The sequence below is a fragment of the Perca flavescens genome, chromosome 1 (genome assembly GCF_004354835.1).
Source record: "Perca flavescens isolate YP-PL-M2 chromosome 1, PFLA_1.0, whole genome shotgun sequence".
NCBI classification, from domain to species: domain Eukaryota; kingdom Metazoa; phylum Chordata; class Actinopteri; order Perciformes; family Percidae; genus Perca; species Perca flavescens.
In genome coordinates, this window is record NC_041331.1 from 44007355 (window position 1) to 44022341 (window position 14987).

The following is a 14987-nucleotide window of genomic DNA, read 5'->3' on the forward strand; positions in this document are numbered from 1 at the left end:
TGCCCTTTTTGTATTTTAGCCCTGAGACCCCATCAGAAATAGTACTGAGTCTTCTTTCAAGTAAATTAACAATGTGAACAAAAAAACAACTGAGTCCTTTTCTGTCTGTCCAATTGTTGGTTTGGTTCCCTTACTCTCTGTTTTACTTAATTCACAAATTTGCTATTTTTATATATTCAGAAATCCCAATAAAAAAACAGGAAGTTGATTGTTCAACAAGACTTTCATCTATTCAATTTCAATTCAATTCAATTTTATTTATAGTATCAAATCATAACATAGGTTATCTCGAGACACTTTACAGATAGAGTAGGTCTAGACCACACTCTATAATTTACAAAGCCCCAACAATTCCAACAATTACAGTAATTCCCTCAAGAATTCCTGCTGTTCAGCAGGAAGCTGCAGGATTCAGCAGGAAGCAGCAGGGTTCAGCAGGAAGCAGCATGACATTGCAGGGCACCGCTGAGCTCAGCAGGGAGTGCAGCAGGACCACGGCGACAGCTGGAACCAGGATCTTGGTGCCAACATTCTCCAAGGAAATACGCTGGGGGAAAAAACATAAGGACTCCGGGGAGTAAACTCCCCAGAAGCTAGGATTAGTAACAAGCATTTCTGGGACGGGATACACACAAATAGTAATAGTAATAGTAATAGAAAAGGTCTACACCTGTAAACCTTTGTTATGGCGACTCCTTTGCTCATTTTCATATTCTTTTGTCATTGTAGTGGAAATGTGGAGATCCTCACATTCAGTTCAATTATCCAAGATTTATTATGTCTAAATAATTCTCTGTAGCACCCCCTACTGGAAATAAACTTGCTGAGTGAGATGGCTGATGTCTTTGACTCGTGCTGTGTTGTGTTGCAGGTTTAAGAGTCTTTCTGACATCAACGCTAACCACTTCTTACTTTATAACTACGGCCTATTTTGGATCTCCAACATAATGGATACTCTGTATGTCATTATGACGCTGATAGTCGCTCTGCTGGTCGTCTTCATCTCCAACGACGTCTACAGCCCCCCCTTAAAAGCCCTCTCTCTGAATTTCATCTTACAGGTAAAACTCTCTCTCTCACACACACAAACACAAACAGACAAACACACAATCATACACGCACAAAACACACAGACAAACACACAAGGCAAGGCAAGGCAGCTTTATTTGTATAGCACATTTCAGCAACAAGTGCTTGAATGAATACATGAATACATGAAACATTAAAAACAGTTAAAAAACAATTAAAAACAATTTCAAAGCATTAAAACAATTAACAACAATTTAAGATCATTAAAAGACAAGAATAAAATGTACAGTGCAGTATAAGAATTTTAAAGAAAGAGCAGTTAAAAATAGGTTATTTAAAGAAAGGCAACATTAAAAAGATATGTCTTCAGCCTTTAAAAGAACTGAGAGTTGCAGCAGACCTGCAGTTTTCTGGGAGTTTGTTCCAGATATGTGGAGCATAAAAACTGAACGCTGCTTCCCCCTGTTTAGTTCTGACTCTGGGGACCACAAGTAGACCTGTCCCAGACCACCGGAGAGGTCTGGGTGGGTCATAGTGTAGTAGACCTGTCCTAGACCACCTGAGAGGTCTGGGTGGGTCATAGTGTAGTAGACCTGTCCCAGACCACCTGAGAGGTCTGGGTGGGTCATAGTGTAGTAGCAGATCAGAAATGTATTTTGGCCCTAAACCATTTAGTGATTTGTAAACCAGCAAAAGTATTTTAAAATCAATTCTTTGAGGCACTGGAAGCCAGTGTAGAGACTTCAGTACTGGACTGATGTGATCCACTTTCTTGGTTTTAGTGAGGACTCAAGCAGCTGCGTTCTGAATCAGCTGCAGCTGTCGGATTGATTTTTTAGGGAGACCTGTAAAGACACCGTTACAGTAGTCAAGTCTACTGAAGATAAAAGCATGGACAAGTTTTTCCAAATCCTGCTGAGACATAAGTCCTTTAACCCTTGATATATTTTTAAGGTGATAATAGGCTGATTTTGTAATTGTCTTAATGTGACTTTTAAAATTCAGGTCTGAGTCCATGACTACACCAAGATTTCTGGCTTTGTCTGTTGTTTTTAACATTGTCGTTTGAAGCTGAGTGCTGACCTTTAATCGTTCCTCTTTTGCTCCAAAAACAACCACCTCCGTTTTTTCTTCATTTAATTTAAGAAAGTTATGGCACATCCAGTCATTAATTTGTTCAATGCAAATATTCAGTTGTTGTATTGGGCTATAATTCCCTGGCAATAAGGTTATGTAAATTTGTGTGTTATCCGCATAACTATGGTAATTTATTTTGTTGTTTTCCATAATCTGAGCCAGTGGAAGCATGTAGATGTTGAACAGAAGAGGCCCCAGAACTGAGCCTTGGGGAACTCTGCATGTCATATTTGTATGCTCAGATGTATAATTACCTATAAACACAAAGTAGTCCCTATTCTTTAAATAGGATTCAAACCACTTTAGTACTGAGCCAGAAAGACCAACCCAGTTTTCCAATCGGTCAAGTAATATGTTGTGGTCGACTGTATCAAATGCAGCACTGAGATCAAGTAATACTAAGACTGAAATTTTGCCACTATCTGTGTTTAAGTGGATGTCATTAAAGACTTTAACAAGAGCCGTCTCAGTGCTGTGGTGTGGTCGAAAATGATGGAAGGCATCAAAACTTTTGTTTAGTGATAAGAAAAGGTTGAGTTGTTGAAAAAACGCTTTTTCTATGATTTTGCTTAAAAATGGAAGGTTTGATATTGGCCTATAGTTGCTCATTAGTGTCGTGTCTAGATTGTTCTTTTTTAGGAGTGGCTTGATGACTGCAGTTTTTAGGGCCTGTGGGAAGATACCTGAGAGCAGGGATGTATTTACAATATTTAGAAGATCAGAAGCCAAACAATTCGAAACACTTTTGAAAACACCCGTTGGTAGAATATCAAGGCGACAGGATGAGGTTTTCAGATGTTGTATAATGTCTTCCAGGTTGTTATGGCTGATCGCATGAAATTGTGTCATAGTTGATTTTGTTTTGTGTGAACACTGTGACAACACATATCCTGTACTTGATATGGAAGCACTGACTGTCTAATTTTATGAATTTTGTCTGTGAAGAAGGAGGCAAAGTCATTGCAAGCCTTGGTAGACAACAGTTCAGATGCTATTGGTACTGGAGGGTTGGTTAATCTATCGACAGTAGCAAACAAAGCACGTGAATTATTATTGTTTCTGGCGATAATGTCAGAGAAAAAGGACCGCCTTGCATTTCTTAGTTCCAGATTATAAATGCGAAGTCTCTCTTTATAAGTGTTATAATGGACCTGGAGATTAGATTTTCGCCAACTGCGTTCAGCTTTTCGACACTCTCTTTTTTCTGTTCTCACCACTATAAAATTTCTCCATGGAGATCTTTTCTTACCAGAGACAGCTTTGACCTTAGTGGGAGCAATAGCATCAATAAGATTCGTAATTTTACAGTTGAAATTATCTACAAGCTCAGTGACTGAGGCCCCAGTTAGGGTGGGTGTGGAGGAGAAAAGCTGAATGAATGATTCACTGGTGTTTTCAGTGATATACCGTTTTCTGATTAACTTTGTTTGAACACTTTTGGGCAGAGAGATAGTGCCGTTAAAGAAAACACAGGAATGATCAGAGAGAGCAACATCAGTCACCACAACCTTGGAAATGTTCAGACCCTTGGAGATAATCAAGTCCAGAGTGTGCCCCTTATTGTGCGTGGGCTTTGTAACATGCTGAGTCAGTCCATAGCTCTCAAAACACAACATAGTTCTTTGGTCCCTTGGTCCTGGGGGTTGTCAACATGAATGTTGAAATCACCAGCAATAATTACACGGTCAAAGTTAATACAGATTATAGACAGCAGTTCATTAAAATTGTCAAAGAAGTTTGCACAGTATTTAGGTGGCCTGTAGATATTTATAAGTAAAGCTTGAGGGGAGGATCTTAGCTGAAGAGCCACATATTCAAAAGAAGCAAAATTTCCATAAGATAATTGCGTACATTGGAATGAGTCATTAAACAAAATGGCGACTCCACCTCCTTTCTTATTCACTCTATTCTCACTCATAAAACTGAAGTTAGGGGGGGGCTGACTCAATGAGAACAGCAGCACTGTTATTATGGTCCAACCAGGTTTCAGTTAAAAACATAAAATCAAGATTGTGCTTAATAATAAAATCATTGATTAAAAATGATTTTCCTACCAAGGACCTGACATTTAGTAGTGCTAGTGTGTTTTCATTTTTTGGGACAGACTGTGGCTGACGAGGAATGGATGCTGAGTTTGCAAAGTTTGCCGTTAAGTGCTTATTCGTTATTCTTTTTCTATTACCTATCACAACATAAATTGTGAAAGAATCTGATACGCAGGGCCTAGGCTTGTCTTGGAAAGAGTCATGAGTGCTACTAGGCATGCAGCCTGGACCCGGCCCATATCAGTTAACGGTTGCTGCATTTCGCAAACAAGCATCCTTATCAGTTTGGGAAAAATGAGTTAGCTGCCGCTCTTGAGGGGGCAGAGGTGCCTGGCATTTTACTTTTGGCCGGGGGCGAACGATGGGAGAAGGAAGGGGGGGCATACTTGGTTCCAGCATTCACCAGCTGCTTCATCTGGTCAGTGAACTCCAACATGGGGATGGGGGAAAGAGGAGAGAGTGACGTATCCTTAAAGAGGTCCTCAAAGGCGTCGTGGTTGTTAAAGGAGTTTGAGGAGTGTTGGACGGGTGAGAATGGGGATTGAGATTTCTCATCTCCGGTCTTTGGTCTCCTATGGAATGGGGAGGGCGATGAGTTCTCGTTGGGGTTGGTAAGGGGGTTTGAGGAGTGTTGGATAGGTGAACAGGGGAGTTGAGATTTCTTGTCTCCGCTCTGTAGTCTCCCATGGTCAAATCCTTGCTCAGGTGGGGGCTGTGGTGGCTCACTGCCGCACTTTGTTGTGTCTTCCTCTTGTTTTGTTTGTGTTGATGTATCTTGTCTCGTGTCCTTGGCCAAGGGAGCAGATGGGTGGTGCAGAGAGTAAAGTAGGCTAGAGGTGAACAGCTTTACTCCTGACTTGTTAAGTAGGAGTCTGTCTGCTTTAAAAAGATGTCCCAGATAATGTTAAAATTGTCAATGAACTGCAGAGAATGGTCGGTACATGCAGTTGAAAGCCATGTGTTCAGTGCCAACAGTCTGCTGAAACTCTCAACTCCTATTCTGACTGGCGGTATAGGGCCACTGATAAACACGTTCGCATTTATGGAGCTAACTGTGTGACTCTTGCATTACAACATCATTTGACCCTATATGCAGTATAATGTTCTTCACAGTTGGGTGTGCTGCTACGATATCTGTGATTCTTTGGGCCAAGTCAGACACCATGTCTTTGGGATAACAGAGTATTTTGGTGTTTTTACTGCTTTTGATATCTTTTACAGCAGAGTCTGAGTCAGAGTTTGGGGCCCAGTCGTTAGCTTTCTCTGTAGTTTTTTAATTTTAGAATTGCTCTCAGTCCTTACCCTGCTGTGTGACGGTGAGATGTAATCCAGGTTATGTCCAGGGTCCTGCAGCAGAGCAGCAAATCTGTTCTCCACCAGCACACTCAGTTGTTGGGGAGGCATTTTGTTGCGGTTTTTCCCTTTTGCAGCTGTCCACGGCTGTGTCCTACTAAGTACAGGGGTTGAAGAGGCACTCTGGATGATAATGCAGGCCAGCCAGTCGTATCACTAATCTCAGGGCGCTGTGTCCTGCCCGTTAGTCGTCCTCCCATTTCCCAGGAAAATTATTTACTCTTAGGCTTTGCACCAAAAGAGTTCCAGGGAGGACTACCACTTGTTGATTTATTATCCGTTCCACAGCTCTCCTGTTTGTTTGTGGTCTTGCTGGTGCTACTTAGCCGTGTGTTAGCATGCTTTTGTCCATTGTTTTGGGTTAGTGGTAAAGTGGTGTCATTTCCACAAGATCTGTTCACTTCCACGTTTACTTCTATCCATTAAATTTTGGTTTCCAGAACTGCAAAATCTTCTGGAGTTTGTAGTAGTCCTCCATGGAGAAGGAAGGCATCTTGCTGCTAATTAGCTTTAGCTACAGTCACTTTGACAGGCTTGAGCTATTTGTAGGCCATGCTCACGCAGAAAAATGTTGAAAAATCGCAATAGCCTACTATGCCTATAAAAAAAATGCATAGTCCAGTATAGTCCAGTGATTTATAAGTATCCAGAGCCGTTGCTCATAGTTTCTCTCAGAGGGAAAGCAAGATTATCAGCAGAAGTATGCAAGCAGAGGCAAGAGCAAGCAGCGAAGCGTCTGCACTGTAAGAAGCAGGAAGCAGGAGCCAAACACACACACACACAGACACACACTCACACACACACAAAAACACACAGACAAACACACAAACACACAAACACACACACAAACACAAACACAAACAGACAAACACACAAACACACACACACACACAAAAACTCACACACACAAATACACACAAACACACACATGCAGACACACACACACATGCACACACACGCACACACACACAGACACACAGAGTTTTAAAAGTAATAAAGTGTGTATCTCTCATCATCTCCATGTGTAGTGTGATTGGTAAATAATAATATTAATGTTTGTGTTTCCAGCTGTCGGCAAACTCTCAATATCTGATCCTGTCCCTGATTTCGGTTGAAGCAAGGTTCATCTCCGTGGAGCGCCTGCTCGAGTACATCACGGTCAGTTTATAATAGAATCCTAACGACTCCCAAATATTCCTAAAGACTCCCAAATATTCCTAACGACTCCCAAATATTCCTAAAGACTCCCAAATATTCCTAACGACTCCCAAAGATTCCTAAAGATTCCCAAATATTCCTAAAGATTCCCAAATATCCCTAAAGACTCCCAAAGATTCCTAAAGATTCCCAAATATTCCTAAAGACTCCCAAAGATTCCTAAAGATTCCCAAAGATTCCTAAAGACTCCCAGAGATTCCTAAAGACTCACAAATATCCCTAAAGACTCCCAGAGATTCCTAAAGACTCACAAAGACTTCCACACTTTCCCAGAGATGTTGCTGGTCTGCTCTCTGATTTGGTACCAAGTGTTGGTTGTGTTTTAGGGCTCAGAGGAGTTGGAGGAACAGCTGAAGGTGGATCCAGTCTCAGAGGACTGGCCTCAGCACGGAGTCATCACCTTCCTGGACTATAAGATGCGCTACAGACAGAACTTACCTGTTGTCCTGAATGGTCTGCAGCTCCACATCAGAGCCGGGGAGAAGATCGGCATTGTGGGAAGGACTGGCTCTGGTAAGAACATGTATGCAGCAGTGTCACCCTGTTTGGGTCCAATTATAATTAATAAACATGTGTTAAAAGAACCACAGAAGAGTGAACAAACTGTATATAATCCTAAATTTGATGTGTTGGCATTCAATGTCTGTCTCGGCTGGTTGGCAGCAGGCTGAATCATGGAAACATGGAGGTTTACTCAGGACAAATGCAACATATAGTCCCTCCATTGTGTCCTGGTCTGCTGCTGGGCAATCACCAAGAAACCCAGCATCATTGCAATGATTATTTAAGACTCACAAAGTTTCCCAAAGACTTCCAAAAATTACCAAAAAACTCACAATGATTACCAAAGACTAACAAAGATCCCCAAAGACTAACAATGATCCCCAAGGACTCACAATGATTCCCAAAGACCAATAATAACTACCAAAGACTCCCAAAGACTACTAAAGATTCTGGAAGACTCACAAAGATTTCCAAAGTTTCCTAAAAACTCCAAAAGATTCCAACATACTCAGGGAAGTTAGGGAAGAGGTTGGACACATTGTTCACACCTGAAGGTTGGATCAGGTGTTGTCAGTTGATGAAAGGCTGCAGAGAAAATGTTTGTGTGTACAGGGAAGTCGTCTCTGGCTGTGGCATTGTTCCGGCTGGTTGAACCAACTGGAGGAAGTATCCTGATAGATGGTGTGGACATCACATCCATCAGCCTGTCTAACCTGCGAACAAAACTGTCCATCATCCCCCAGGACCCCATGCTGTTCACCGGGACTGTCAGGTAACCTTGGCTACCACTCTAGCTTTAACTTCAATTAGATTGGGACAAACTTGAAAAATGCACAAGGAATAACCAGAACCACACAGAATTTGTGGACTGCAGTTGAGCTAAGACGGGCCGGTTCAGATTGCTGCAACTTTTCCTGCAATGTTCTCAAACTGTTGAACTGTTGAACTGGGTTTTAGAGACAACAGACGTTCAATAATCAGTTCCTGCTGAAACGTGTCTGCAGGTACAACCTGGACCCTTTCAACAGACACAGTGATGAGGAGATCTGGGCAGCGCTGGAAAAGACCTACATGAAGGACACAGTATGTTGCATCATCCAGTTATTTATTAATAATAATATTGTTATAATTATTATCATTATGGTATCTGTCCAGTGGCAGTGTCATTTCCAATCTTGACTCCCAAACCGAGACATACAACCTTATAATTTAAGTTTTAAACACGCAGTTGATGTTGTGAAACGGAGCTAGTTAAGTTTAGGCAACAAAAATGCTTAATTAGGGTATGGAAAACAAAAGGGATAGGCTTAAACTGATTTATGCAAAACTACTAGACGTCATTGCGTAACAGACTAAAATCTGTGTTTACTTTGACGCTGCTATCAATGCACCTTGTACTGGTATTTATTTGTCCTCGTACTGTCACGGTTGTGTTCCAGTTGGACTATGTGTAGAACTTGTATGTATTTATATGTCTTGTATGTGTTTATACTTGCTGCACACCTTTCAGGTACACAAATAAAGTTTAAGTTGAAGTTGTTTATTTCAAAAAGTCACAGTTGACCATAAGTCTTCAAGTTACATTAAATATAATGGTCACATGATTCAAATTTCCACCGTGGTCAAGGTACGTTTCCACAGACAGCGTTATTTCCATGAGCGAGCTGATAGGCCAAGGTTGGTTGTGATGAAGCTGCTCAGATTCTAAAGAGAGGAAAACAACTTAGAGATCTTCATCAGTGAAGACGTTACAAACATGTTAAGGTACACTTCTCATTCATTGTTTCTGTAAGCAGCCGGCAGTGCATTCTAGGAGGGTTGTGGCGAGTTTGGAGAGACGGAGCATTGAGTTTTACACTCTTGATTTACATAAAGTTGAATCCAGGCTACTTTATGTAAATCAGGGGCATCCGGCTCGACTGTGTTAGGTGGGAATGACTATTAGAACCCAAATGCAGACAGCAGACAGTACTCAGTGCCAGGAGAGTAAATTATAACAAGGATTATTAGAATGCACTCAAGTGTGCAAAGATCCGAAGTAATCCAGGAAAGAGCAGGGAGGAGCAGGCTGGTGGTGGGATCCAGGGAATGGGATTTGGCAGGAGTGGAGTGGTGGCAGGAGTCAGGTCCAAACGGCAAGCTGATAACAAAAGAAACAGGATTAGAGATTGAAACATAGGGCTATAGAACTAACTAACAAAAGTTGGCTGGAACGAGACTAAAGGGCCGTCTACACCAAGAACGATAACTATGAATATAAAGTTTGAAAATCCATTCTAACTCCAGTGGTCGGTTGAGTCCACACCATAACTACGACATTATCTGATTGGATAACAGCTGTTCCGTGTGATGTGATTGTGTCTGATTGGATAACAGCTGTTCCGTGTAATGTGATTGTGTCTGATTGGATGAACAGCTGTTCCGTGTGATGTGATTGGCTGAACAGCTGTTCCGTTCCATGTCTGCTCAGATTTGTGGTCTGGAGAGGAAGCTGCAGGCTGAGCTGGCGGACAACGGAGGAAACTTTTCAGTAGGACAGAGACAGCTGATCAGTCTGAGCCGAGCACTGCTACAAAACTCCAAGGTCAATCTGTCTGTCTATCTGTCTCTCTGTCTGTCTGTCTGTCTGTCTGCCTGTCTCTCTATCTGTCTGTCTGTTCCTCTGTCTAAGGGCCATTTCACAGTCACCCTAGTCGAGCTTGCGCACACCAATGTGACGTCAAAACGATGTAGATCTCGCTGGCGCAGCAGGATTTTTAGTGCACCACCAGCGGTATTTTTTTCAGCAGAGCGCAACAAAGCGGAAACAGGAAGCATGAACGAGCTCAAGGGCAACGTGATGCCAGGACTCTCAGAGTGACTGCAAGTCTCTCTTGTAAACTTACTGGGTTAAGATGAGTTCTTTTATGGTGAATGAAAGGCTTGATCCCACCAAGTAGCTCATCCAATCAGATTGAAGCATTGAAATCAATGCTGCTGCCAGTTCTGCCGTTTTTTTTTTTTTTCTTCTTCTTGTCCGTAGAAAGAGGAAAGTCGGTAGCCTTTCCTCATTAGCGCCAGAGAAGACTGCAACTAGTTTCGCGACCACCACGCGGGTATAAACAGTTAAGGTGCTCCCATGACGTCACACTGGCAGTCGACAGGTCGGCTGTGGTGAGTATACCCCACAATTTACTAACTGTTTACCTGTCTGTCCCTCAGATCATCCTATTGGACGAGGCGACAGCGTCTATCGATGCCGAGACCGATGCTCTGATCCAGATCACCATCAGAGAGGCGTTCAGGCGCAGCACGGTGCTCACCATCGCTCACCGCATCCACACGGTGCTGCAGGCCGACCGCATCCTCGTCCTTAACCACGGACAGGTGAGTCCCTCAGAGACGGATGGTACAGATGTTACGGATGTTTCTGTCTTTGTAGTCTTGCATTGGCAGACCCTCCTCCACAGCGCAGCGGAGGAAGGTCTGGCTAGTACACACAGCCTTCCTTGATGGGAGAAAAATGTGCTCTGGTTTATTGGCATTTCTTTAATAATTAAAAATGACCTGCTACGCAAAACCGTTTTTACATGTATTTTTTGAAATCTGTTAGGTCCATATATGTGTGTGTGTTATGTGGTGAATGTGAAAATGAACTGCTACCTCCTCTGTCTGCTCTAGCCACTGAACAGAAATAAGAGGAGAAATCAGACCAATTACAACAGCTGATCAGTCTGACCAGTGTGTTGTTTGAGCTCATTACTATTCATGAGCTCACCCAGTTGCACTGGGTAAAGGATGCTGACAGCCAGGCTCTCATTGGCTAGATGTTAACTAACGGTTACATAACTTTCAAAATTAGCCAAAGTTTAACCTTCGTGGCCGTGAATAATTAACCTGTTAACATCCACCTCTTTTGCCTGATTTTTTCGCCTATTTCTCGTTCCCAAAGGGAAAAGGTTATAACAGAAGAACTGTAAGGCCAAAATACATGTATGAGGCATCATTTGAAACCTAATTTCTTTTAATTTATGGACATGTGCTTGATTAACATGCAATTAAAACAGAACATACACTACAGCAGTTCAAACATGGTTCAAAATAGTTATTTTGGTCCGGTCTGAGAAAACGTAATTTTTGAAAAGAAATAACAAAAAATACTTTGTGCCACACTATGCAGGACACAACACAAACCTTCTACACCTTGTCAAGAAGACCTATATAAAGTTTCAGAACTCTAGTCCTAACCTAGTGGGAGCTAGGGAGTTTTCAGTATTTGGTATAAAAGATGTCACTGGTGTGCCAAAACCTCTCCAAAACTTCTCCAAGTGACCAAATGTTGCTAAATGCTTTTACTCACTTCTATGCTATTAGAAAAAACATACGAAATACTTAAAATGACTTAAAAAACCTTTTTACATTCATTCAAACACTGTTGATCATTTTTGTTCTCATAAATCACATGTATGCGCATGCTGGCTCTGGGAGGCGGGGCTTAGGTCTGTTACCCATTCATTTGGACTGGTTCCCATTGGATATTCCTATCATGCTATATACCGTTGGAAAGGGAATGTGATTGGCTACAACTGCCATGATTGACGTGTTGATAGCCAATGACAGCTTTTTCTAAGATGGCTGCTCAGAGAGATGACGCAGCGTATTGACGTTCCACAGTGGGAGCGCTTGCTGGACGTCGGGGGCTGTCCCGGGGTGAAAACTTAACAGAAAAAGGTGGGGATAATTTCATTGTGTAGGCAGCAACCTGAGGAAAACAAACATACCCAGCAACACGGTGCAGGGCAGGGAGAAATATATTATTTCAGACGGAACGAGATCAGCTAATGAAGTTAGCAGACAGTTAGCGGACAATTAGCATGGGTTCTACAGGACAATATTCATAACCTGGATTAATTCTTGTGAAAAAACCTTGTTATCATTTTGATCTGTGGACACTTACGGACTAGAGGAATATAAATAATATTTTTTTTATTTTTTATTTCCCAATAACATGAGCACTAAGATCAATAATAATGCTTTGGTGCTTATGATTTCAGTAAAATGAACTGAATGATTGAATTGCAGAGAATTTTACCAATCAAACGATGTACAGCATGTCCATATTGACAAAAGTTTTTTAACTTTTGTGGTTAAATACTATTATATACCATGTCAGAACATGTCGGCGACCCGGTGGCGAAATTACGAATCCCCTACAAAGCAGCTTGATTGGTTGGGGTTAGGCATTTGACCTTGAGTGGTTAAGTTTAGGATAGCCGATTGGTCAAGGGATAGGACCTGAACAAATCCGGTTACGCTACCAAGCGTAAGCATGGACGCCTGGCCAATAAATGCTATTGAAGGGCGGGTCTTGGCGTGGCCATAGTGGGATTCGTAATATCGCGACCCGGTGGGGGTTAACAGGTTAAAGTTAACCATGGAGCAATCCCGGAAGTGGACTGTCGAGGATATAGACTACTGTCTTTGTAACAGTGGAACAGAACAGAACATATCGTAATTGTCATTGTACGTGTACAACTAAATTGGATGCATTCCTTTCAGTCCAAAACATCAGCAAAGGTTAAAACAAGTGAATAAAGATATATAAAATACCCTCTAAAGGATTATAAAAATATATAAAACAGGTAGGTTTTGCTTTTTTAGGAAAATAAAAACATAAAATACAGGCATACCATACAAACAAGACATTCACTGCACGATTCATCCTTAAAACTCAGTGACGTGTTAAGTGCAGTTATGTCTTCTGGAATAAAGTGTTTCTACATCGGTTTGTTCATGTTTTAATTTTCCTGAAAAGTCTGCAGCAGTTCAAACCAAGTTTCCTGGGTCACATGGATCTTTCAGTACAGTTTATTTTGGGCTTTTTAAAAAAGATGTCTCTGTAACAGTCTGTCTGTCTGTGTCTGTGTCTATGTGTCTGTCTCTGTTTTTGTCTGTTATCCTGTAGGTCGCGGAGTTTGATCATCCAGAAGTGTTGAAACAAAGACCAGACTCGCTGTTTGCCTCTCTTTTAACGGCTTCCAACACTGTGGCGTTCTGATGTTGTTAAACCCACCACAGTGACCTCAGAGGACTTTACAGCAGTTGAAATCATCATTGAAAAGCCTCACCAATGTTTACAAGGTTCTTCCTCCTTTCTTCTTCCGGGACATGAACACCCATTTCCTGTGTGAAAGTCTGTTTTTATTTAATTATGGTGCTGACAGTAATACATACGTACAATAAATGCAGATTATAGTGATTTACTTTTCAAAGCTATATGTACAAATGCTTCATGAGAACAGGCTGAGTCGTCTCCATGATACCACATTGAATCTGGCTTTTATTGCAAAAAGGGAAAATGTCTTTTGTGTTGTCAGTCTTACGGATCAATGGCCCACCTAATGTGGACTATAACAATCTGGCTAAGACTCTTGATAGGCATCAATGTTCTCCCTGACTTGTTTGATGTCTCACCAAACCAGATTTAATAGAAGCACACACTCTTTTTCTAATATTTGGAGGCTTTCTAATATTATCTGCACTCACACTTTTGAGTTTGGACAGCACTGGATATTAATAATCTGTGATTTAAACTAAGCTCAATAAAGGTTGAGAAAAATAAAAACGTTGGCCCTTTGGTGTCTACCCTTCACAATAAAACCCTTTCTTAAATTCACTTCGTATTGCGCGAAGAGGAGACCCACTAAAAAGGCATTTTTTTCTGACACTAGATATCAAACAAAAGCCAGACACTTTATTATTCATCTGAGCTTTTTTGTCCGCAGTTTTGTTACAAAAGAGGAAGCTACTGTTGCTGCTGAACTCGCTTCAGTAAAAACATATGTGACACGTGGAGTTGTGCGTGTGTGTGTGTTTGTGTGTGTGTGTGCATTGGGATGGCCAAAAAGATGCTAAACAACTTGCAAAGTACTGTGACATATCTGCTATTATTGGCAGCCGCCGCATATGGTGTAGACGCTGCTGCTTATACTCTTTAAGAAGTGAGTATTGTGCTACTTATACCCTTCAGAACTGAGTGTTGTGCTACTTGTACCCTTAAGAACTGAGTATTGTGTGTATTAAGTGATATTGTGAAGATCTGCTGCGTGCCACTGGTCCATAAGTTTGTGTATGTATTGTACTGCATCGGTATTATTTGTGTCCCTGTACTATTTTTCTTCATGTGGACATAAATAAATTATTAAAATGTGTCTGTGTGTGTGTCTGTGTGCGTGTTTCTGTGCAGATCTTTGTTCATGTTTCAACATGTGGGGGTCAGAGTGTGCACGGTGAGTGTGCACGGTAAGAGTGCACGGTGTGTTATGACGTGAAGCAAAAGCCCCACGGTGTACAGAGATATGTAGAGAGAGAGGGAAGAGTTTAGATCTCACACCTGATTCAGATTAATGATGATCATAATAGTTTAATATTTTACAAAAAAACCTCAGGAGAATGAGAAACTATAAAGATATACATAATGTACATTTGAAGTGAAATTAGGAGGATGGTCTATTTATTTCTCTTCCAGCTCAGTGCTTCCCTAACTTTTTTCTACATGAAGACCCCTAAATGGACAAAATCATTATATATTATGATAACATTTTGTCCCAGGGTCCTGCAGGAGTTTTGGAGTTTCAGATGTTTTATTACAGAAAGTGTATGAAACCCATGATTAAGTGTCTGACAACATTATGGAACAAATCCCTACTGAAATAGAGCTTT

At 41.4% G+C, this 14987-nt stretch overlaps 1 protein-coding gene across 1 annotated transcript in view; it reads left to right on the forward strand.

Moving 5' to 3' along the window:
- Positions 1 to 14343, forward strand: part of LOC114557852 (multidrug resistance-associated protein 9) — a 56620-nt gene extending 42277 nt beyond the window's left edge. The window contains exons 22-29 of the mRNA XM_028581574.1: positions 872 to 1061; positions 6633 to 6722; positions 7109 to 7295; positions 7899 to 8058; positions 8291 to 8369; positions 9757 to 9870; positions 10488 to 10652; positions 13231 to 14343. Coding sequence (XP_028437375.1) covers positions 872 to 1061; positions 6633 to 6722; positions 7109 to 7295; positions 7899 to 8058; positions 8291 to 8369; positions 9757 to 9870; positions 10488 to 10652; positions 13231 to 13323 — 1078 coding nt within the window. The 3' untranslated portion in view covers positions 13324 to 14343. The remainder of the gene's footprint in view (positions 1 to 871; positions 1062 to 6632; positions 6723 to 7108; positions 7296 to 7898; positions 8059 to 8290; positions 8370 to 9756; positions 9871 to 10487; positions 10653 to 13230) is intronic.
- Positions 14344 to 14987: the final 644 nt, after the last annotated feature.